The 25,426-nt window shown below is 36.7% G+C and overlaps 1 protein-coding gene across 1 annotated transcript; it reads right to left on the bottom strand.

Moving 5' to 3' along the window:
- Nucleotides 1–8,037: 8,037 nt before the first annotated feature.
- Nucleotides 8,038–23,694, bottom strand: LOC129274619 (G-protein coupled receptor 54-like). The gene is made up of 4 exons (XM_064108257.1): nt 23,581–23,694; nt 22,582–22,929; nt 14,354–14,489; nt 8,038–8,872 (listed from the first exon to the last, which is right to left on the bottom strand). The coding sequence occupies exons 1-4, from the start codon at nt 23,692–23,694 to the stop codon at nt 8,256–8,258; spliced, it is 1,215 nt and encodes a 404-aa protein (XP_063964327.1). The 3' UTR covers nt 8,038–8,255.
- Between the last annotated feature and the right edge of the window lie 1,732 nt (nt 23,695–25,426).

Below are 25,426 nucleotides of genomic sequence, written 5' to 3'. Positions count from 1 at the left end.
TTCCTAAAATTCGAAACGTTACGCATGACTTCGTGGCTTGAATTAGACGCACGTCGCGCTAGTAGCCAAAATTTCCTTCGTTTTCTACAACCACATAGCAAAACCGACTCGTAACCACAATATAAGTGAAATTAATGTAATAGTTTTCTTCGGTTCTCAACAGGATTATCCGTGATTACTCATTAAAATATCAAAATTTGTCAATTCATTCACATTCTCACAAGCAAACTTCATTATATCCTAACATGCATTTCCATACTATTTTTCCTTAAAATTCAATGGAAAATTTGAATACCAAGTTATATCATGCAGCTACATTTGTTGCCCAAATACGACTCAGTTACGGAGAGAGTATTATTTTTAAAGGACAAGTCCACTCCAACAAGAGTTGATTTGAATGAAAAGAGAAAAATTCAACAAACAAAAGCTGAAAATTTTATCAAAATCGGATGTAAAATAAGAAAGTTATGTCATGTTAAAATTTCCCTTAATTTCACAAAACAGTTATATGCACACCCCGGTCGGTATGCAAATGAGGTATCTGATGACATCACTCATTCACTATTTATTTTGTATTTTATTTTATGAAATATTATTATTCTAATTTTCTCATCATTGTCCTGTGAAACAAATCTTTATTTCTCCCTGAACATGTGGAATTACCATTGTTTAACATTTAATGGCTCGGTCAAGTTGGTCCTTATTGTCAAATCTGTAAAAATTGAAATATTGTATAATTCAAACAATAAAAAACAAAAAAATAGTGAGGGACATCATCGATTCTCTTATTTGCATGTGACTAAATTGTGAAAAATAAGTGAAACTTTAAATTGTAAGGTGAAAAAGCGCCATAGTCAACCAATCAGTGTTTGATTGATCAAGATTTCGAAAATTCAAGGCTTTCTTTATGTTTCCTCCACCATCTCCCTCCCCCTCTCTCTTGCTCGCTCTCTCCCTCTCTCACATATACCCTCGATCTCTTACGCACGCACACACAATCCACTAGCTCTCACTCTTATTTCCCTCGAGTTTCTGTCTCAATCTCATTTTCTATTTCTGCCTTGAATGAAGTAAACACTGGATTTACTTTAAATACTTGGAATTTAGAGTGTGTGTTGCCCAACATTTTAAGAGTGTATGCTCCTTGTTTCAGATCGTTTTTCTCATGTATTAATAAAAACAAAAAATGGGGGGGGGGGTAGTTAAGGTGTGATGACAATGCGTTAAAGAAGAACGAAGTTATGAGATTTTAAAGATTTATTTTGTGACGTCACAGATTCTGCATATGTTGTGTGATATAAATGCCCTAAGATATCACTTACTAAAAACATCGAGAGTGATTTAAGTTATGCGGTGGATATGTCATCAGACACAATACCCCCTTCTTTGAAGAAAATGGTTGTATTAATCATATTCCATGGAAAACTTGGAATTTATGGATTTCTTTTCACATTATAAATTTGGGAGCTGCTCGCATTATGACGTCACAAATTTAAAACTTTAAACATTCATAACTTTATTCTTTGATGGATTTTCATCATGCCCTCATCAATATTTTGTTCTCTATTTTTTCTGCTTATATAAGGTATCCCCTTTAAAATTGCAAGGGTTGGTGGTTTAACAAAACGTTCACGTGGAATCCAAAAGGGGTGTTTTGGGTCTGTAGTACCGTTTACACAGTGACTCGGCTCGGGGGTTCGACACGTGAGTTGTGCTCACGAGAGGAGGGAAGATGAGTGGATTGGCGCTGATTAGAGAGTGGGAGTCATGTGTCCTCTATGTTAGCTTTGGGAAAGAGAACTTCCAAACACCAAGGTCCAATCTGGACTACGGTTCGACCCTAAAGGATTTAACACTCGAGCCGCGTCGTGTGTAAACACGGTATTAGAAACCCTCGTGTCGAATATGTACGTCACATACCATCATTTGGGGAATTGGGGATTCTGGTGTTATGAGTGTAATTGTGTTTCTGGGAATGAAATGAAATAAAAATGAATGATAATTAGATTTACCCGCTTATTATCAAATATAATAAAAGCACCGGGTTGCGTTTGTGTGCGGGACTGAGGAATAAACGTGATAAATAGAAGATTGAAAGATAGAAAACGAGAAAGAGAGAAAGTTTATGATAAGAAAATGGGTTAAAATCATCCATCTCTCGGAGACTATTTTATGAGAAATGTCGAGGACGTTGGGTGAGTTCATTGAAATAGATCTGTGTATGTGTGTATCGTATGCATATCGCGATCATGTTACGTTCTCGTTCTCGTTCTTACTGAACGGGATATCTTTACATACAACATGATAATATCGATCAGCCGATCCGGAAAATGGTACCTGTTTGACAAGAGCTTCAAGGAATAATTTTGTATTGTAGATCATCCTTGTTTTGTTGTGCAAAAGTGTGCACAGACTACACTCTAAAAAATATTGGGTAAAAGTGTTCCATGAGGGTAATTATGTGTCCAAACAACATTTGGGCATTTATTTGGGGCATTTTTTATAATTACCCAGTGTGATTAAAATTTAGCCCATTCTTAAGTAATTGCTGCTTATATTTAACCCTACAGGACAATATGCTTCCCGCATTAGGTAAAATACTGCCCTAAATTCGTTGGACACATACTTACCCTCGTGGTGCTAAAAATTTTACCCAGTATGTTTTTTACAGTGTATCTAATCATATTGTACAGTAAGATGTTTTTTCATACCATATGTAATATGAGAGGAACTTTTATTATCATAAAGATAAATATTCTCCCGAATAGAAGTGAGGTATCGCATTGCTCTATACATGTACAGTCTGTCTTGATATTTCGTGATGTTAAATTTTGATGACCATTGATTCTGTATTTAATAATAATAATAATAATAATAGACAGTTCTTGTATAGCGCATAACACATTATAAATAACGTCTCTATGCGCTTCCAAAGGACTTGGATATTATTTATTCCTTGTAGCATTGAGATTCAGATAGTAAGTTTGTACAATCGGATCAAAAACATTTATTTGCTGGATTTGGCAAATTCGGGCAAAGGATGTGGATATAATGGCCCGGATTCTGATGTGGAGTGTAATTTTAGCTGGGTTAACCCTTATGCCAAAATTTAGGGAAGCCACAAATGTAAGAATCCGGTTTTGAATGTTTTTTGTGTGTTTTCTGTACGTTTTCCCCTTTCTTTAATGGTGAAGATGGAGAATACAGTTATTAATTAATTGAGTACCGACTTGGTCGAATGAGGTGATACATTGACTCCATACTGTTAGTACTTCGAGAGATATCTGTAACACATGGTAATCCACAATGCGTGTGCATGGGGGCGTCGTGTTCTTGTGGTGTAAGACTCTCGTCATTCAATCTGAAGGACGTTGGTTCGATTCCAAGCTACGGCGTGTTTTCCTTGAGCAAGAAATTTACCTACATTGTGCTGCACTCAACCCAGGTGAGGTAAATGGGTACCAGCAGGAAGTAATTTATCAAATAGTTGTGAGCACCGAAATTCGTATACTAACTTAGCCGGGGTAATTATAGAGGCGCATTGAGCACCGAGCAAGGTGGATACGTGCGCTATACAAATCATATATTATTATCATTAACATTATTATGTTATTATTATTATTATTATTAAAATACAACTTTAGACCAGAATTGAGATTTAAACCAGAGTTAGCAAATGAGGCGGTGAGTAAAAGTCGATTCCACTCTCTTCGATTTAAAACACCTAATAATTTCAACATGCCACAATTAATTTTCAATTAAAATCTAATGTACATCGGATCCACTACATCTTCAACAGTTACCATCATAACGTTTAATAATTGCTTTTATGTTATTTTATTTTCACCATAGGCTAATTGTAACCATCCCAAAGAAATCTCTGGACTTACAGGATCGATAACATTTTAAAAACAAATTCATTTTAATTGAGCCGACTTTTCTATTATGTTTTTTTATAATTCTGATGCATTTCCATGAATCAATCTACAAACATACTGATCTTTTTTTCAAATAGGCCTACATGTATGTAGGAGTAAGGTATGCCTGTTGTCAAGAAGTTAACTGCGGTTGAATTTATTTTCTTTGTGAAAACTCATCTTTGTCCTTATAACCTATCCAGCTTACTGTTATACACTATATTTGGTTCAGATAGATTTGATTTTTCTTTTACTATTTCAAGCTTCAAGTTAATGGTCAAAATAAGTGATGCATATACCTTAAAATAATCTCAGAAAATACTGTCTACCTTAACACCGGCTTGTTTTTATCTGTAGATCCACTTGAATCTGGTTCGTAAATACGTTAATCTTTTAAAATCAATATCGAGGGGGAAAGAGAATGTTATGGACCGAGTGCGCAAAGATGAAAGGTCAGTAAGACCATTGATTGATGATCTTTTTCGCAATATCACCTTTCTACTTGAAGGGGGCCGCAAACGAGAAGAGGAACTTAAAGACCTTCAAAAAATACCGAGAAACATTGTCTTAGCTGCAGTTTTTGCTTAGAGCGAGATAAGGCAAGTTTTAGCACATCGACGCAGAACACTTTCAGTAACATGGAAAATATATTGTCAAATATTCTGTATGACTATGAGCAACCAAGAAGTCTTTGTCGGAAATTGGTGGAGAGCTGATGTGTATACTTGAGTCTGGACAAACGACATTTTTCAAATTTTTCGTCACTTCCAAATTAGGACGAACGCTTGTTCCGATTCAATAATTTATGACAAAGAACTCCCAGTTGTTCATTTTCAATAAATTTCCTGTGTTCTTGAATTTCGATTTGGTTTCCGGTGCGAAAACTCGCTATTACAACTTATAAGCGCTTTTTCGTCTATGATTTTCTGTGGACGGTTTCGACGTCCTGTAGTCGTTGGCACACAATACTTATGAGATATGCGACGCGCTCTGTTGATAATGCAATGCGCATGTGCAACATACAAACCCCATGTCATATCAGCTTTTGCATCGCAGATCAAAAGCTGCCCATTGACATCGTTGTCATTTTTGGAAGTAGAATGAAAAAAAAAAACATTTTATTTTCTCGAATGATAGACCAGGTTCCAAAGATCTGACCCGATCCACATCAGACACAAATCTAAAGCAAACTTAATCAAGATACGACAGACGCATATGAGACATACTTACTTTTATTCAAACCGTACAGCGTATAGACACATTATCATGAAATAAATATCAAGAATACTATATATATTTAGGAAATATATTTCGTTATAGACGTTATATAGGCACCATGATAATATAGCCTTTAGTTACAATATCATCGCCTTTACACTTTGTTGCAGAGCATAATGAATGAATTATCGTTTAGACATTGATTTTACATAACTATTCAAGACTTTTAAGTAGTATGCTACCGGTGACTAACAAATTAGATATGTCAATAATAACTAAATGTAGACCAAGCTTAATATAGTTACATAATTAAAATAAGAAGATATTTCATTTCAGAACATTCCTACTAATTTTCTAATATTAGAATTCCACGACCATTTTCTTTCATTAGCCCCGTTCCTGCTACTTGACTTAAGCAAATGTTTGAGGGGTTCCTGAACGCATTCTTAAAAATCATTCGCTGTTTTATGTCTTACGCTTTTGCAACGAACACACCCCACACAAACACACGCACCCTCACACACACACACACACAAACACACCACTCACCCCTATCCTAGTCTGCAGACACAGACCCTGATTGGAACTTTGATCAACAAGTGTGCCTCCACGCAAAGACTAGCACATACAAAACTTGCTGTAGTTGCACATTCAGCCCCTTAACTCGAGTGAAGGGTTTGCCCAACAGACTACCCCTATCCTGTCACAGACCCACACACGCACACACTCACCAAAATCTGTAATACGATTTAAAACTTACTTCGTTTTGTAAAAAAACCGGGTATGATATCATAATATTCATACCCAAAATGTATATTTCTCACCCCTTTCCTCCCTTAATTTACATTCCTTATCAGTTGGAAAGTCATATTGTATATGCCCTCAGCCCCTGTAATAACCTACACCTCTCCGGAACATTAATCTCCCTCTTTTGTTTTCACTTCCATTCGCGAATTCCACACCAGTCCGACCACACTGCGGAGCATGGGCCTAGTTCTGCTTATATTCACTGTCAAAACTCTCCTCCTGGGACCATGGTCATTCTAAGTAGGTTAATGGACCTAGTAACGTTAAAGCTTTTCATCCCGGACATCCCCAGTGTACACGTGTATACCCTTACTCATTAATCTCGCTATTACAGTAATAGCGGGTTAATACCTGTCTAGGATGTCAACAATCGACTTTTTGTATCGTGTTTTTAGGGTGAGCGTGATGCGACATTCGATCGGGTTCGTGTTTATTTCGTCGCGATAAATCTTTAATGCGGCTACATGATACGGGGAAACAAACGGCGCCGTTTTGTTTAGTTATATCGCAGGTGTTTCAGAGTTCATCTTCCTAGTAATAACAACACAAATTGTACAAACTTTATATAACATTGTTCACTAAAATGAACGTACGGATGTATTTTTAAGTGTTTAAACAAACGGTTTTTTTAAGAGTTAAACAATAGAGTTCAACTGATAAGCAATAGATATGATATATTCATGATAATGAAGAGTGTTGTTTAAATCTTAAAAACTTAATTCAAAATTTAATCAGCATCCGATCAATTCATATAGTAAACCAATTTGATTAACGTTCTTTCGTTTTTTCAACGTCTTAACCCAATATAATAATCATGGATTTCTAGAGAAGTGAAACCATAACTTGAGTACGTCAACGCCTTTATAGCTGGTAATATCTTTAGTTAAATTTATAAGACAACATAACAACGAATAACAAAGATAAAGCAAATAAATGAAATGCCTTTGACTCCAATGGGCAAAAATATTCCAATATATTCCAATAAAATATTATTAATAGTAGGATAAGTTAATGGTTCTCATTAGGATAGATAATTATGAATCCATGCTGAGATCTAAATATATTGAGAGCATTGAATTTGAATACAACACCTTATACAATTAATTAATGTTAGAGGACTGAAGGTTCAATATAAGAAAATTGTGTATGAGACAACTAAAAATAAAAGCTGCATAATTATATGTAAATCGACTGCCATGAGGATGAGAATTTAAACAATAAAAATTGATCTGCGCATGCCCTGTAAAAGAAATGTAAAAACGCTTTTTACAATTTAAGCACGTTGTTTAAACAAGTCACTCTAACAAGTTGTTACAATTTTTAAAGAATCATTTAAATTTTTAAATAGATTTGATAAAAAAATGTAAACAATAGTTGCTGGAGTAAAGAAAGTAAACAACGCGCTTAATATTTTAAACAATGGTTTTACAGTGTGAAAGGTGTTCATTGGCAAATTGATTAAAAAATGATTGCACTTGTCTTCTTTATCTTTCGGGTTGTTTTCAAAAGCTCTCTGTTAGCACCAGAGCTCAGTAAAAGAAAGGTTTGCGTTAGATTGCTATTGTTAAAGAAGACACAATTGGTTTCTTGTCAGTGTTATGAGCAAAATGTGAATGCAACAACGATCCTGATTGGTCATTGCAATTTTGAAATTGACTGCGAGCTTTGTATTATGCCGCCTAGGAGAACACGGCGATATACCTCATGTGGGGTTCAAAATAAAAATGACTAATTCTATTGTGTATTACTCGTTTTCTCGACCAGTCAATTTAAGAGAATTCATGAAGTTATTAAAATATAATAACAATAATCAGACAAAATTATTTCTCAAGATCATATCGTAGAATATTGTATTACAACAAATCAAATCAAACAGCAAATTGGTACCGTGCATAAAATTATGAAGTTAACAATGAAAATGAATGGACGTAAACAACCTAAAGAATTTGAATAAATACGTCCATTTGCCATTTATATACTTATATATCTATAAGACAAATGACTACTTTACAAACTAAAAAGGCATAAAAAGTTTCAGTGATCACAGGTTTATTAACCAAAGATTGCACATGAAAAATTAGTTGTGTGAGAATTTATCGCCATATTTCAGTGCATTTAGAATAATAATTTGTCACGCTCATCAACAAGGAATTGCTTTACACGTGCACAAGGACCCACTTTTCTGAGAATGGCATTTTCAACATCTTGACTACTAGTTTTAAAATATCGGTCAAAATGCCCAGGACATATCAAAAGAATTTCTTGATCGTAAATAGGGCCTACATGCAGTCTTCACGACGTTATGTTGAACTGTTATCTTACTATAACAGATCTAGTATTTTGAGTCCTTTCCCCATCTGCTGCTCTTTGCTGCACCGTTGGAACCGGCTCAGCTCGCGTTGAGTTTCCGCTCCCTTCCTTCTTCTTGAAGCAGAGCGGGAACGCCTTCTTGAAATACCGCCGGAAGTTCTCTCCCATGAAAGCGTAGACAAAGGGATTCACGCAGGAATTGGCGTAGGAAAGCGTATGGGCGAACACCTTGAAGAAATACGTTGCATTGTTCTTCGGGAAAGTCCGGTCTAATCGAAACCACGTGGTGAAGATGTACAGGGGTAGCCAGCAGAGCGCGAAGAGTAACACGACCACCATGATCATCCGGGTTATCTTGCGTTTCTGCTGCAGCGCCATCACCGCCTGAGCGTTGTTAGTCTGCTCGCCAGGCGAGACGCGTTGCCATAGTTTCCTCAGCATGATGCTGTAGCAGACGCATATGATGATGAGAGGCACGACGTAGAGAGCGACCATGCCGTAGATGGCGTATCCGGGGTAGAAGATCTCCGGGCGGGGCCACATGTCGATACAAACAAGGGTGTCACCAAACTTTGTCACGTCAAAATAGATAGCGGTAGGCACGGCTGCACACACGGAACCTTTACACAAAAGACAAAGAGAAAAAATCGATATATAACGGTCGGTTCTTGAAAGATAGTCAACATTAGTTAAATAATAAAGGAATAAGAAAGAGAAAATAGGAGGGGAATGTGTCTCATGAAATGGGATAGATAACGTAAGGTCCGGCGTAAGGTGGTGTGCGGGTTCGTGAATGTTGGATAATGTGTGTGTTTTCGAAAGTGTGCGTGTTTCAAGTATCCGATAGTGAGGGCGCGCATGTGTGGGTGTCATCCATAGAGTTAGTACGTATTTAACTATATGGTGTCATCGTAAGTTGAAAAAAAGTTTGTTTGTGCATGCATGGGTGCATGCAGATGTATGTTTGTGTATAAGCGTCAGGATGTGCTCGAATGTGTGCATGTGCTCGAATGTATACGGATTTGTATGACGAGCTATCTACTATCTACTGAAGATGTGAAGTTATTGGCGGTTTCAATTCACCTTAAGATAAGTAGGTGACGCTCAAATTAGACAGGGGCCGCGGAAACGGAGGGGGGGGGCTGGTTTGGTTTCAACCCCAACACTTTTACCCCCCAAAACATCAGAAAACGTAGAAATGACCATGTTATTGTGATTTTTTTTTGCATGGTCATCCCCCTTTCAAAATCGTTCCGCAGCTCCCTGCAAGATGTGCTCCGAAAAAGTCTCGATACCTGTATAGCTCTTAAGTAATGGACGCTATTTATATATATATAATGACATTTATTATATGGCGTTCAAATAAAATGAGAATGCTAGATATGAGAATATTTGGAGACGATTTTCTTTCTTCTGATTTAAGTTGTCATACATACAGGTAGGTAACAATGTTGAAAGTGTATGATTATGTATCGTTGAAAATGAGTTTTTTTTCTGTCTCATGAGGATTTCGGATCTCTACGGAAATAGGTGAAAACAAAAACAAAATTCAAACAGCTTATACAATATTTAAATCCCTTGTTATAAATCATCAAATTAAGGTATGAGACACATTTCATGTACTACCTTGTCGACCAGTCTGTGCATATGCACATAACATAGGAATTCCCTTTAATCGCCCTTTTTAACAGCTTTGTTCTCCTCCATATGCCCTATATGAAATATCCTATACAACCATTGCCCCGCTATATGACCACGAGATCATTCCACCATTACTGGAGCTCGACCGAGGCAACATCGCTATTCGTATGGGTCCAGTCAAAATCCAATATCTGGTCGCGGCCTTTACTGGCCCCACGCCTTACGTATCTGAATACACACTGGCCTAGATTAGGGAAAGAAAACGAGGGTATGTTTACAATAGGGCACTTGAAATGACGGTTCATGGCGAAAGCGAGAAAGGAGGTGATTCCAAATTCACCACGAAAATACTTTGAAAGAGCGCAATTATTGAGGGCAGATCTGACGAGGTATGATTGAAACGCCCCCTGAAGGCATACTGGAGATTGTTGAACGACTCTGAAGGTGAACGTAGAAATATCGTAAGAATCCGTACGCTCAAAGGCAGGGTGATCAGATCAAAATGTAGACTCGATAATCCAACAATATGCTAAGTGTCAAATTTTAACCAGCATGACGTTTTCGGGAGGGGGGGGGGGAGTCCTGAAGGTGATTATGAATAGAATTTGCAGTATTTGAATGAAATTTATATGAAATATATTCTTAGGTCTTGACTAACCTGTTTCCTGTAATCATAAAAGAAACTCTCTTTCTTTTCTATTTGATTTACGTATTTGTAGTCATATTTATATTATTTGTTAAATCACATCCATCATCATGGCCAAACCAAACGCCTTCTAACAAAGAAGGTAGAAACTATATTTTCATGGTGAACATTTCAACCTTTATGGCATCAAATTTGCTTTCACTTGCAGTCACGCATGCCAATGCATTGGAAAATAAGGACCAATCAATAAATCTTTTGTGTTAAAAAAACAGAAATAAAAGTAAAACACGCAGATATGAAGAATGAAAAATTATACTGAAATCATATCAGACATGTCAGATCTAGCCATTTTGTAAAGTGCAGCCACTTTTACTTCTGCCAATAAACTAACCGGTATTGGTCGTATCAGTGATTTTGGGTGAGGATATGGAATTCGGATCAGCATCGACAGTCGAAACTTCGATACTCAATTACATCGCCTTCTACGGAGATATGAGAGTCAAATAAACTGAGTGGTTGACCATGTTTGATTAATATTTCTCATACACTGTTAGAAAATTTATCCTTAAAATAAAAGAAGTTCCTGCAGCAGAGTCTCGAAAACACCTGTAATCTTACCAGATTGCGTAATCTTACAGGAAATTGGTATTTGGTGTATGGAATCTTACAAATTTCCTTAAATAAAACACCCTTTTCCCCTTTTTAAACATACCTGTTCAGTTAAATTGCAGAAAAAATCCTGTTTTATGAATTTACAGAATGATTATGTTATTGCTTTTTGCAAAATCTTCTCTTTTATTCTGTAAAATCACGGTTTTTTTAAACAATGTACGGTTCCATGTTCTTCCCCACCACCTCCCATTTCATCAGAGTATCACTCTCTATCCTCGACTATGTTCTATATTTTATTTTCCCTAAGGAAAACAAGGATCTAAACGAGAAAATAAAATAGCAGGAACAATACAATGGTCTGGACAAGGGCATGATTCCCCGAAAAAGAAGTTATTCTATTATGATTAAAGGCTACTTAGAATGATAAATATTGATGGTGAATATGGGGAGGAAACTAGATAGCAGATCGGGCATGGATTGATTGCCCCCACCCAAAAAAAGAGTGGGAGAGAAGACGAAGACCATATTCTCTTCCATTTGGTGGAGGCGACCACGATTTTATGTGATGGGCACACGGAATAGGATGAAAGAATAAAATAAACATGCATAAGTGACTAGGTCATTGAACTATAATATTTTATCCTCAAAGCGTAATTCACACAAGGGCACCCCCCCCCCCTTCACCCCAAAACCCAACAAAATATAGACAAAAATACAAACAAATGCAAAAAAGTAATACATATATTAAACCAATTAATAAATAACCACAAAACATATCAATCTTATCCACGTTACTCGTCATGATAGTCACAATCGTCCAATTATAGGGATTATTGTTATTTGCATCTCCCTTTTAAATTATGGTCTTTTGATTTAAAATGGTGAACAGTACGGTGCAGCCACACGTACGGGATCGACTCCAGACTGACCGAATGTATGATAATTGTAACGTAATAGCTCTGGTCGGCCTGGAGTCAATATAACCTGTGTGACTTGGGCATTACACATAACATGATTGTGGCGAGAAGGAGTTGCATGCATCGGTTACGCTTCGACCTCGAAGTGTAGGATCCAGGGATTCGGGACAATCGATCAATAACATGAATAAATGAAAATAAGAAGAAATAGAACCAAAAAAAAAGGAAAAGGGGGTATGAACAATACCACAGAACAGGAGAGAACAGGAGCGAAGCATGCAAATCCGTGGGATAACATTCTGTTTCAAAGAAACCACACTTATCCATATTTATATTGATGCTTTAAAGGCCAATTCCGAAAGATCCCAAGCTTATGTATTACATGACTAAGAATACCATTAGACTTATGGTATATTAAAGCGATTTTCTGTTGTTGAAAGTTGTCTCAAGTAGCTGTACTTGCAGAGATAATAATATCGATTGATTAAAAAACGCATACACTAATATCTATTTCTCTTTTTGAAATTCTTGTAAATATTTGTTTTCGACAACTTCGCTCTTTCATTTTCTAGATTTGTTTTGGATCCTCGGTGTAGGCATATCCTTGTTGCCACCGGCCAGCATACATGTAGATCACATTTCATACCAAACATTAGATTGTTGATCAGAGCTGACTTTACAGTCGCTTTGCTTCTATGGTTTATCAGGTTGGGACGGTGTGATGGCGACTATAATCTATGCTCTTTAAATCTTCAAATTAACCTCTTTGGCGTATTGGTAACAACGTGATGAATGGTTAGGTTTGTACTGCTGTAAAACTGAATTGCATCCATGTTTCTTTGATTATTTTCAAGACCCCCCCCCCATCCACTGCCCATCTCTCTCTCACTGTCTGTCTGTCTCCCTCCCTCTCTTTCTCCATCTATATTTCTCTCCATCAACTCTCTCCTTTTATTGTATTTTCCCTTTTCTTTTTCCATTTCATTCTCTTAATTTATGTGTGTGTGTGCCTCTCTCTCCCCCTCCCCCTCTCTCTTCTTGTCTCTGTCTCTTTCTCTCTCTATCATTATCTCTGTTTCTTTGAAATGAAACTCTAGAATGCACACCTTACTAATTTCTCGAGGACGAGGGATATCTAAAGAATGTTGGTTAGTCTCTTAAATCCAATCTGGATTTAGAAACACGAGCCTGGAGCGAAACCGACACTTTACGATATTGATTGTGAAATGTTGAACTTGGGTGAAAATTCAACTTACGATGACGTAAGCTGCAGTCATCGAACTTCAGCCAAATTGCAGATTTCGGTAAAAAAAAAAATACTATGTACTAAATTAGTCTGTAATTGGATTGGTTTGTTCCTTCTTTCTTCTTTAATATCAGGGTCCCGTTTCTTAAAGACTTGTTATGATAAAAAAATGCATGCTTTCCATATCATTTCAAGCTATTTATATCAGCCAATCAAATAGACATAGGCGGAAATCCCAGGGGGACGTGTCCCCCTACTCAACATTGTAGGGGGGACACAATATCAAATGTGCCCCCTACTATTTTTGTTCTTTTGTGATGGTGATAAATACATCATTCAAAATCGAAATAAAACATGCATGTATTTTAGGACGAGATGACCTTTCTTTTGGGATGATACCCTTTTTGTTTTGCTTGTCAAAATTTATTTTCGTCGAAATGACCTTAAATTTGGGGTGAAAACCTTTTTTTTTTGCTTGTCAAATTTTCCAGTCCCTTGTCCCCCTACCGTTTGGGAGAGATTTCTGCCCCTGCAAATAGAATGATTTCATTAACTTTAAAGTATTTTTTGGATATGTTATCATGGCAAGTTTTATGAAACGGGGGCCCTGTTCAAAGGACTATCAAAGAGAGCGGATATTTAGAGAGAGTTGGGAGGGGGTGGACACAGCTATGTGTGACTCCAGGAGTCCAGGGTATTTTAATGGGGAGGGGGGCCCTGGGAACGATTTCTTCAATAGGTGGTGCTGGTTTGGAAGAAACATTTGACAACCCTCCCCCCCCCCCAAGAAAAAAAAGTTTCACTACAAAATGAAGGTGATTTTGGTTAAATTTTCTTCTTTTTAGCTGATCCCTATTTGTTGTTTTTATTCCCTTATTCACCTTCTTGTCTTCACGACTAAAAAACACAGAAACCGGTTGCCCCCCTGCTACCCCAGTTGCACATTTGTGGTAAATACATAATTTCCATTTTTTTGCTATACAAATGTGTTTCCCCCACAAATAGGAAATCGTGCTGGGCCGAGAATATCTGATCTCACCTGCCCATATACAGACGTTGATGATTACAGCAGCTCGAGTTGTTCTGGTCTTCAACGATTGCAAGGGACGCACTATCGCTCGGTATCGATCAACACTCATTGCAGTCAATGTTAGGCAAGTTGCTTGGGCAGTGACCTGCAAAAGAAAAATAAACGAAAGGTAAGTTTTTAAAATCTCAGTGAATTCATTATCTAAGGCATCAATTCACCGCGATAAACAGCACTCTAATTAAGAAAAAAACGTTCAAAAGAACTAAATACAAAGCCTGTATTACATGTAAATTACCCAAGTTTATTACTAGATTAACACATATTCATAACTTGGGCTTCGACTACTCTTCACTACTGTTTTTAACAGTTTTAAAAGTTTAAAAGAGTTTATTTGTCATATCCCTACCACATATGCAGTTACGGTAAATCGTATTCTATTAGTTCTTTGGTCTATCCCCGATATAACATTTTTTTATCCAAAGATATAAATCATAAGATGACGTAAATGTAACTTCTAATTGTGAGAGTGGTCATAAAGTAAGTTCGCAACGAATCTAACAAAACGAGCATCCAAGCGTTGGTATTCAAACGATTAAGAAATTTGTGCGAACAAAATTATTGTAGAAAATGAGCACGTAGATATATATGACTGCATGTTGGCGATACGCGGCGTACTCGACGAAAAAGTTTACGACGTAAACTATATGCCACATTTTACGAAGCATTAATTGATGTATTTACAAGTAACCATGATTTTAAATTAAAGGCTTTCTCTCGAAATTCTTTCTCACTGCGATTACTCAGATTTAGTTTTAAACATTTCGACTCAGCCTAAGGCTCATGTGCTAATTTATTAAGTCGCCACGCATTTGGCATCGTTCTCAAGCTTAAGTACCTCGTCAGCCTTATTAATGGTACAGTCGTGCCCTTTTCTTACTCTGCTTCGCATTTAATCTTAAAATGATGAATGAAAATGACTTCCAGGTAGAATGCATCGCTTCCGTTAATGATAAATATACGGCAATCATTCATGCATGTGGCAGAAAACACCGCGACAGCCGCCAGCAAATAAGCTAGAATGTTTATGGTTGAAGGAGAAGAATTGTGGATGAATTGTGTGATTTTTTCCCCACAGGGATTTGTATCATTATACATCGATAAGTCATGAGGGTAAATGGGCAGAAGTCTTCCTCTTTCATTTTTTTTCTCGATAGTTTTTAAAAGGAAGCCCTTTTTTAACCGTTCCGTTTTTTGGGGGGATGGGGTTATCTTTGATGTACAATGTAGCCTATGCTGTGACAAGAGATTGATCAAAATTTGATCTCATAAAAAATAAAAGGAAAGGTGGAGATGTCGTTTGCATCACCAGGGTCCCGTTTTACAAAGAGCTGCGATTGACCTGATCAACCTCAACTATATGGAAATCCATCAATGTCATAATTTTCCTACATGAAAATATCCTTTGTAAACAAAGAAAATCACACCGAATTTTAAGATAACGATGAATGTATGAGTATACATCATATATCTAGAATTTTCTTTTAGCAAACTTTCATTTTAGATGTTGGCATTGCTGGCTATCCATATAGATGTGTTTGATCGGGTCAATCGTAAGTCTTTGTAAGACGGGCCCAAGTCATTCAATGTTTATTTCACGATGATGTGTATAATATTGACGATAATAGCGGTTTCAGTACCTGTATCCAAATTCCGTTAAGGTCATTTATTATAAAATCTAACCAGTACTAAAATAGAAAGATTCTCGTGGTTTATTATCGAATTTTTTAAAGTGATTACGAGGTATGCATTTAAAAAAAAGAATCATTGTGTTGCACCTGCATTGCCCAAAGTATCTGTGTTTTCTTTGTTGATCTCAACACATCTTAAGTGGTTAGATTTCTGAATAATGGGGTTTACATGACAGATCGATTGAAAGAAGACATCTGACATGGCATCTAAAGTGTCCTTATCGTTCCTGCAGTAGGTGAAATTCAGGGGGTATGACGTATCCTTCAACGGCGCCAGAAATCATCAAAAACATAAAATTACGAATCGCAGAATTACAGGAATAGTCAACTCTAGTGAATAAAGACTAAACGGGTAAATACGACCATTAAATCTTCTTGGCATGATTTAAGTCGTCTTTAGAAATCAAATGACAGCAAAAATAAGAACTTTGAACTTATTTTGCGTTTGTGCTCTAGTGTGCATGGGTATGCGTGAGGTATGTGTTTGTGTCATACACTCTTAAAAACGTTGGGCAACATACGGTCCACACAACAATTGGTTAAAACATTATCCAACTCTGGGTAGTTTTCAACCAATACTGTGTAGTTTTCACCAAAAGCACACATTATTGGTTTAAAGCTACTCAGAATTTGATAAAGTTTTAACCAATTGTTGTGTGGACCGTATGTTGCCCAACGTTTTTAAGAGTGTAAAGATGCTAATTTTGTGTCATAAATCATGGGTTTGAATCACACTAGCAATGTGGAGCATGAAACCTGAAATGTACATTCTACAGTGCTCCTATTATACGTACATTGAACTAGGAAATTAATAAATATGTATGTGTGTGTTTTGATATCATTTCGCCTCATATTTAACACAAGTTTATTGTAATATGTTCAAATTTATTTAATTCTAATCTGTTTGATATATTTCATTCATTAATTCATTTCACTTTTTATATTCTCAAATTGTTTTTCATTTATTATTAGTTATATTTACTATTTTTATATTTTCTTTTTCTTCCCCCTTTTTTAAATTCAACTTTATTCATTGTTTTTACAAGTTTTTGTTCATTTATTTAGTTATTCATGTATTCATTATTCATTTATTTATTTATTCATATTACTTTTGAGGGGACTCGTATGCGTCTGTGAAGAGGACTGCAGACGACCCTCTATCACCAGCCACTGATGAGCATTATTGTCGATTCAGGTTAAGGTAACGATCGTTCAATCCAGGCTTCGCCTTCCAAGAAAAGAATTACCCTTGATTGGGGATTTGGACAAGAAAATGCTTCTCATTACTTCGATAGACAATCACCTACTGCATTTCCTGTGAACATGGTTCCAATGAATAGACAACTAGGAAGTCGAGAGCAGGTGGAAAAGTACCACATCTAGATGAAGAAAAAGGAGAAGAGAAGATGTAGGAGGAGGAGGATAAAAAGAAAAAGAAGAAGAAGATGATGATGAAGAAGAAGAAGAATAAGAAGAAGATGGAGGAGAGGGGGGGGGGACAAAGAAATATAGTTCAAAAGGTTAAAATGACAGAGAGAAAATATGAAGAAAAGGGCGATGCTATGGGAATAAAAGAAAAAGTGGAATACATGTATAAAGAAAAAGAAGAAATATCAGAAAATGAAAAGGAAGAACAAAAAAAAAGAATAAGGGGAAGGGCTAACAAAATACGGACATTTTTCAGGGAAGAAGCAGACATTATATTTATTGTTTGATGCAGATTTTGCGAAAATATATCTTTGTTTGGTAACAACTATGTAATTTAAAGAAGGTTTTCTGCATTTCCACCATGCCGCATATTAAAAGCTCAAATATGAATACGTGTTCAACCGTGACAAGTGAAAATAATTCACTGAGGCATTTCAGCGTCGACGTGACCGAATCAATTTATCGTGGCGCGTGCGGTGAATTAAGAATAATGATAGGGGGAATAGATTAGAATTAAAATTGTATAATAGGTAAGCAACTGAAGCTTTAAAGCGCAATTAACTTAACGAGATGGTAATATATCAAGTCGATATAACACCCTTATTGTATTGATATTTCGTCATTTTGATTTACTTTATCATTATTTATTACGCGATGACGACATTATAACATTTTGGACTCTGAAAATAACGTGTCTTGCCTCTTCGACAACATTATCAAGCAGATGGCCTTTTAAGACTTTCCTTGACATTAACCACCCTAAACAGGGACCCATAGGTCTATAAAGTTAGTTTTTGTTCGAAAACAACTTGCGGTCGTGGCGTTTTGAATATTAATGACATTTCACAATAGGAATGTCAGTGAGGCATTAACCGATGGATTAATGGTTGACTTGTTTCAAAAGCGCAGTACATAACTAATAACAATGATGAAATAAAACTAATTATATTGATAATGATACATGATCCTATAACTACGAATTGTTATTATTGAGTCTGATCTTATTGGCCCGTATTCTGAAGTCGGGTTTAACTTACACTCAGGTTTAAAGTGAATCAGGAAAGAGCACAGTAAACATAAAAAACGTACAACTTAATAAAAAAATTGATACTTTTGGCTTCCCATACTTAAACCACAACTTTAAACCTGAGTTTAAGTTGAACCTGACTTCAGAATACGGGCCATTGGGTTTAGTTCTGTTCAGTTATGAAGATAATGTCGAAATCGAAATACCACCCATCTCCTTATATCCTTCTTTGTTTTCTTAATAAATGAAATATACATCGACCATTGGGGTCCCAATCATCTCGCACAACTTGATTTTAACATAAAAACTGTAAGCGTGCGAGCGAGTGATGTAACAAATTATGTGTTTTTAATGTACAATTAATTGTGATTTGATTGATTAAATGATTGAATGATTGATGGAGCTTTATTCTACTGATATGACATTGTAGTTTCGATAAGATGGGCTCTTTTTTTCTTGTCAGCAGGATAATGAAAATAAATCAATTTGACAGATTAGGCCTATATTATTAATTCAATATTATTCCACCTTTTGTTTTCTTTCTGAGAGGGGGTTCCATACCGGTGCAGATTAAATGAAAATTGCCATTTATTCAATTAATGCATGATAGAAGGGGCTCCCTCAGGGCAATATTCAGCGTGGCTCATAACCACATACAAACCAACCTGGTCGATCATGTCGAGTGCTTAGCAATTGCCTAAGACATGGAAACTCTTGAAAACTCTTAACCACTCTGATTTAAGAAAATGTGGTTGTTCAAGTTAAAGTGATCATAATATTTGAGCTTACATGAATTTCATCAGGTCATGGACTCCCCATATGACGAAAGCCATGTTATAGCCAGGTCCCAGTCGACCTGTTCGGAGCTACAGACCGTTATGAAATGAAAACTGAGTAAAGTGGCCGGGGTGTAAAGCTTCCGCGAAGGAGAGACGCGAAGTGCCATCTGGGATATCAATGTCTGACTGCTATAAAAAGTCATCAATCTTTTTTTCTGATCTGCCTCGACCATTTGACGTAAAGATGAGTGGTACAAACAAAAATTGAGCCTTCTGTTTAAAAGAAGGAACCTACGCCCCGGGCTTTATGTGCTGTTTGGCATTTCGATATGCACATATTTAACACAATGCATGCATTCGGGTGATCATAAATAATGATGCCTTCTGTTTTAGATGTAGGCTAATAAAATCAGAATAACACTCTCTCGATTTTTAAAGCGACATTACAATGATGGAAGGTAGCAAGAGGTGAAAGTGATGACATGTAATCTTGCTCATGCTGAGATTGTTGATACTAAGAATAGGTTGATTCAGGAATTTGGTGAACTCATTTCCTCAGAAACAAAGAAAATCGTAAAAGAATCTCAAAATCGCTCAGAAAAAGGTTTGCGATATATCATTGATGCATTATCAGATATCGATGAGAATGGAGAATTTGATCTTCTTTGTGCCGCTGTCAAACGGGCTAAGATTCCTAGGATAGATCCTGAGAGCATGTCTGATTTGAGCGTTGCAGAAAGGCTTGCACAAATTTAAGCAAAGTTCAAAGTTTTTGAAAATTCACTCTCTGAGATTAAAGCACATCAAGTCGAAATGGATGACATGGTAATATACATGTAGATCAAGGTCACATGAGTACGAGTAATAGCCAAGAAGTCACTGAAAATAAACCACTTCTGTCAGAAATTGTGGCGCGAGGAAGTTCTACAACTACGCCTATGGGTCAGAAGCCAGCATCAAGGTCTGCAGGTGTTGCCAGGACATCCCAGCATGTACCGAGTAACCAAAGCAGTCATACTTTAAATCAGAGGAGAGGGGACAATCGGTTGAATGCCATTGAGGATGGTTCCAGATTCACAACTGAGCAGCATAAAAAATAGAAAGGAACAGACGACAAGAAAAGGTCTCATATTTCAGGTAACGCGGAAGACGTTAAAGGACTGAGATCTACTCCCAGACCCAATCGCGATTTTTTGTGCATGTAAAGGAGATAGTGAGAAACAACTTCATGACTATTTAACTGAGAAGAACATTGATGAAGTAAAACCTGAAAAAATAAGTCATGAGGATGCGAAGGTCAATTCCTTCCACATCGTAATATGTAAAGACAACGCGGGAACTGTGACGTATCCTAGCTTCTGGCCAAGTGGGATTAACATTAGAAGGTGGAGTATGAGACAGGAAAGAAAGCCTTAAGAAGGCATTGAAAGTTGATCGGAAAAACAACAACAAACAAATAAGCAAATAAACACTGAACTCAATTTCATGGACACTAAAAGACAGTTTAAAATTGCCAGTTTTAACTGCTAACATTTTAAATACATTGGACCCAAATTTGAATTTATACAGAAGCCTATGCGGCAAAATGATGTTCTTCTTTAAGAACATCGCTTATTTTCCAGCCAGTTATTCAAATTGAAATGTTTAGATGATGTTAACAGTAGCAAAATAATTCCTCGATGGAATGAGACTGTTCAGCCTCTTAGGCGATTTTATTATATTGGCATCATAATTGTAAGGTATGTGGAAGACCACACAATGGTCAAATTGCTAAACAGCATAGACTGTTCAGGGCTGAAAATGGCTGAAGCTTTCAGTAAAAATAGTTACAGAGATTTTTAGAAAACAAAGGGAAGGAACAGTTTTTGTACTTGTTGTGTTGACGTTTGTTCTGGGCGGGGGACATCCCCATTGATTTTCAAATTTGAACTTCAGTCTACGGGAAAGGGCAGTTTCACCCCACCCTCCTCTATAAAATCTCACAAAATTGCGTTCTGCTCTCCAATATCGCATCCTGTCAAGCAGACATTCACCATGTTTTGACGAAAGTGAAGGGTTTCACATGCTTATGACGATATTCATCTACAAAAGGAAACAAAAATACCCCGTGTTATGTTGGAAGAAAACTGAACTTGAACCTGGATTTTAAAATTATCTTTTCCATCTTATTTGATTCAGTACCAAATTTTTGCTCCAACATTGCACCCAAACTGAGATATCTTGGAGTAGCTGTCGCCCTTAATCAAACTTAAATGTCAATGCCATACCTTGCATGCCATGGGTATTTTTGTTGTATAAAATCACGCCTAGACGGGAGTTCTATTACATGAAATGAATACGTTAAGTGGCTTATTCGATGAAGCCCGGATCACAAACATGACTGGCTGGAGCGGGGGTGAAATTATTTATAGACCTTTTCCACATTCACTCTGAAAAGGGACTGGTGAACTTAAAACATCCAACGTGTTGCCGAACATGTTTCCGACCGAAGAACATAGACAGGATCAAGCAATTTATTAGTTAAAATGTACCAGAATTCTGGCTAATATTGACTTAACATTGACAAGTTGGTTACTTTGGCCTCTTCCCATTTATGGAGATCAGAACTTTTTCAACTTTTGATATTCCATGACCTTCTTATCGATAGTCTGATTTTACCCAAACTTTTACCATTCTCCTTCTTTGATAATCTTTCCGTTTAAAACAACTTACCATCTAGGTTGGCATTCCGCTTTACGCTAGCTACAGCCACATCAACAAAATCGGTTCCAAAGCGACCAATGGTATAGATAGCATTGGTAATATTTTTACAGTTCTTGTGGGCAGAAAACAATTGGTTTCGCCGTTGTGACTGCGCGCTGTAAGAACGCTGTTTAACATTTAAGCAATCCATGCTGTTCAAACCTGTCACTCGAACAAATGTTCTTAAAACTTTTGAATAACTTGTTTAAAATTTCAAACAACAGTACACTGTAAACATTAAAAGTGTTTTACTTGTTAAACTTCAAACACGTTGTTCAAGCCTGTCACTATAACAATTATTGCTGAAACTTTAGATAGCTTGTTAAAAGTATAAACAACTGTACACTGTAAACTTTGAAAGTTTTTATAAACAACCTGTTTATTGAACAATCCTCTTAAATAACTTGTTTAAAAGTTTAAACAGTTTCTTGAAAAATATGTGTTAGAGTAACGGGCTTAAACAATATTTTAGCAGTGTTGGATTTGTAAGTGGACATTTTAACCCAGCCTTACCTGCATCATAAAGAATACGAATTTGCACATAAACCTCCCGAAAACCCACGTCGGGATAGCGTACACAATGGCCGTGAACGGTGCACAGCAGAGCAAAAAAGATACATCGGTGATCGCGAGATTGACGATGTAGTAATTCGTCACCGTCTTCATCTGACCATGACGTATGATGACGTAGATGACGAGGAAGTTGCCCACGACCCCAATGAGGGTGATTAAGAAGAAGATGGTTGGAACGAGCCAGTTTTCGACGGATATTTGGTTCCCGGAAGTGAATGCTGTGCTCATCGGAGCGATGGAGGTGTTTTTATCGATAGTAGCCATGGTGAGTGAGATGACCTTCTCTGGCTTGGTATCAAGACATTATGAAGAGCTATAAAGGAAAAAAACATAAAACAATAAATCAATCTGTCAGATGTACATCAATTAATGTAAGAAATCAATATCTAATGCAAACGAAAATCCGTATTAAATGAAAAGAAAAATGATGCATGGTAGTGAAAGACGATAGATGTTACCTCAAACTTTAGGCAAATTTCATGATACTGTATGCTTCACCGAAAATCAAGCCTGTTCGCAGTTTCTTCAGCATGGAAAAGGACTCTAACAAGCAAAAAAAAACCCGACAAAAACAAATCCTTTTTGGGAATATGGTATTTGATTAGATAGAACCCCTCTCATGTGACGTAACAAAATGTTATTAAAAATAATCGTAACATAGCCATTATTTGTTGGGGATTTGGCAAACTTTTCTCGCGTTTGATTTCACAAAGAAACATATTTCCTAACATTTTCTTCCTTTTCTCGAAATAAAACCTTGATGTCCGGGGGCAAATGTTCTCTTTATTACGAGTTACAATACCCTATAGTGCTTGCGTTTGAAAAATAATGTATGAATATACTGTTCATGAATTAAATATCGACATTAATACCGTATACCCACAGGCCCCAATACACATGAAAGCTGTCTTCACATATACATAATGGTAAACAAATTACTTCATATCTACCGTAGATACCATGACCTGTGCCATCACATCGGGGTATCGCGTCGGGTCGGGTAATTGCGAAACCCGAACCATTCGAGAAAAGGACCCGAAACGTCGGTTCCATTTTACCCGACCATTCGAAAAAAAGGGCACGTTAAATTCCCGAAAGGTCTGGTATAGTTTACCCGATGTGAAAATTTTATAGCAAAATTCTCGAATGGTCGGGTAAACTGGACCCAACGTTTCGGGATTTTCGGGGGCCCTTATCTCGAATGATCGGGTATACGCGATTGAACAACCCTACGCGATAACCCAATATGATGGCACTAGCATTGTCTTTTTCACGCTGGATACAAAGGTCTCCTCGCGTTCGACGGAATCATGTTTCAAACATGATAAAAACAAACAATATCAAGTGAATGATCTTTCTTAGGTTCACAGTTTTCAGGTCAATCATTCATGTTAGCTCCACTACATTCATATCATGCATAAAGTAGTTCATTGTAACCAGGGTCCAGTTTCATAAAGGCTTGTTACAATCGCAAATGCACAATTTCTATAACAAATTCACTATCAGCCAATCAAATTGAATTATTTCAGTAGCTTAAAACCGATACTGCAAATTTGTTTTTATAAAAGGTTTGATGAAATCGGCCCAAGTTCTTAAAGTGTTGATATAATAGTGCCTACCAAGGGTAAGTTTCATTACACGTCACTTTTGTGGCTAGGCGGTATGTCGGGCAAGCATAATATGGGCATGGTTATGACGGTGTGAAGGACAGGAAATGTTTGTTCCTATTTTACTATTTGCTTCTATTTGCCCAGGAGGTAGATCTGTCAAACAATTCACTACCTAATCGAGAAACTTATTTTTATCTAATAAGGCATCCGTACCATTACTTTACGGAAATATAATTATGAATTTCTTTGATTCTATTTTATACTTGTTAAAAATCGATTTCCAACGTTGAATGAGACAATTTTTTTCTAATGAATAAATAAATATATGTCTTGGGCATTGCTTTCTATTAAAATAAATAAAATATGGGTATATATCGTATGTCTTCCGAGAAATGAAAGACGCTTAATGTTTTTTTTTTCTTCTTCGTCTTCTTTTTATGGTATCGATTACTTACCCATCAGAAGATATTTCATACCAATCAACTGAAATTTGTAAAAACTGACATTCAATTCTTGTTGCCTCTTACATTTCACATAATATCACAAGGGATTTAATGTTCAGGATTTCACTTTCTTAAAGACATTTTCAGACATTCTTTGTCCAACTAAATATTGAAAGGGTTCACGAGCACAACTTTTAGTTCCGTCGGGTAGACTTAATGTTCTGTTATTGTTATGTTTATGTCCTCTCTTTTTCCGAACTTACGTTTTCCTCTCGAAAGTGATAGAGGAATCCATTGCACCTTTAATAATAATGATAATAATAATAGGCATTTATATAGCGCCATCTATTTAGAAATATTATATTCCGAGGCGCGTTGTTATTGTTATTACCCCGGCTTTAGCTCGAGCTGCCATTCAGCGCTCATGCATTCAAGGAATTAATCCTGCCGGGTACCCATTCACCTCACCTGGGTTGAGTGCAGCACAATGTGGATAAATTTCTTGCAGAAGGAAATTACTCCATGGCTGGGGAAAAGGCAAGATTGGTCAACTTTTTTGGTCTTTTTAGCTACAGCAGAAAGTCCGAAGCACTTCGCAGTTCACCCCTATTATTATATTAAGAACAAAACATCACATTTTATTCGTCTTGCCCTCCCCCTTCCATTTAAAATGGAAAAAGCCTTGCCTACATTTTCTATGCACTCTATGTGGCAGCGGTTGTACATCTCACC

The sequence above is a fragment of the Lytechinus pictus genome, chromosome 13, assembly GCF_037042905.1.
Source record: "Lytechinus pictus isolate F3 Inbred chromosome 13, Lp3.0, whole genome shotgun sequence".
In the NCBI taxonomy this organism is placed as follows: domain Eukaryota; kingdom Metazoa; phylum Echinodermata; class Echinoidea; order Temnopleuroida; family Toxopneustidae; genus Lytechinus; species Lytechinus pictus.
The sequence above is the reverse complement of the archived record's forward strand: the minus strand, read 5'-3'. Positions and strand labels throughout refer to the sequence as shown.

Excerpts from the sequence above, each read along its gene's own strand:
- LOC129274619 (XM_064108257.1), bottom strand. The coding sequence starts at position 23,694 with ATGGAACCGACGTTTCGGGTCCTTTTCTCGAATGGTTCGGGTTTCGCA. Across the intron at positions 14,490-22,581 it reads TCGTATTCTTTATGATGCAG|GTCACTGCCCAAGCAACTTG; the intron begins GTAAGGCTGGGT and ends TTTCTTTTGCAG. Across the intron at positions 8,873-14,353 it reads CAACGTCTGTATATGGGCAG|GTTCCGTGTGTGCAGCCGTG; the intron begins GTGAGATCAGAT and ends TTTTGTGTAAAG.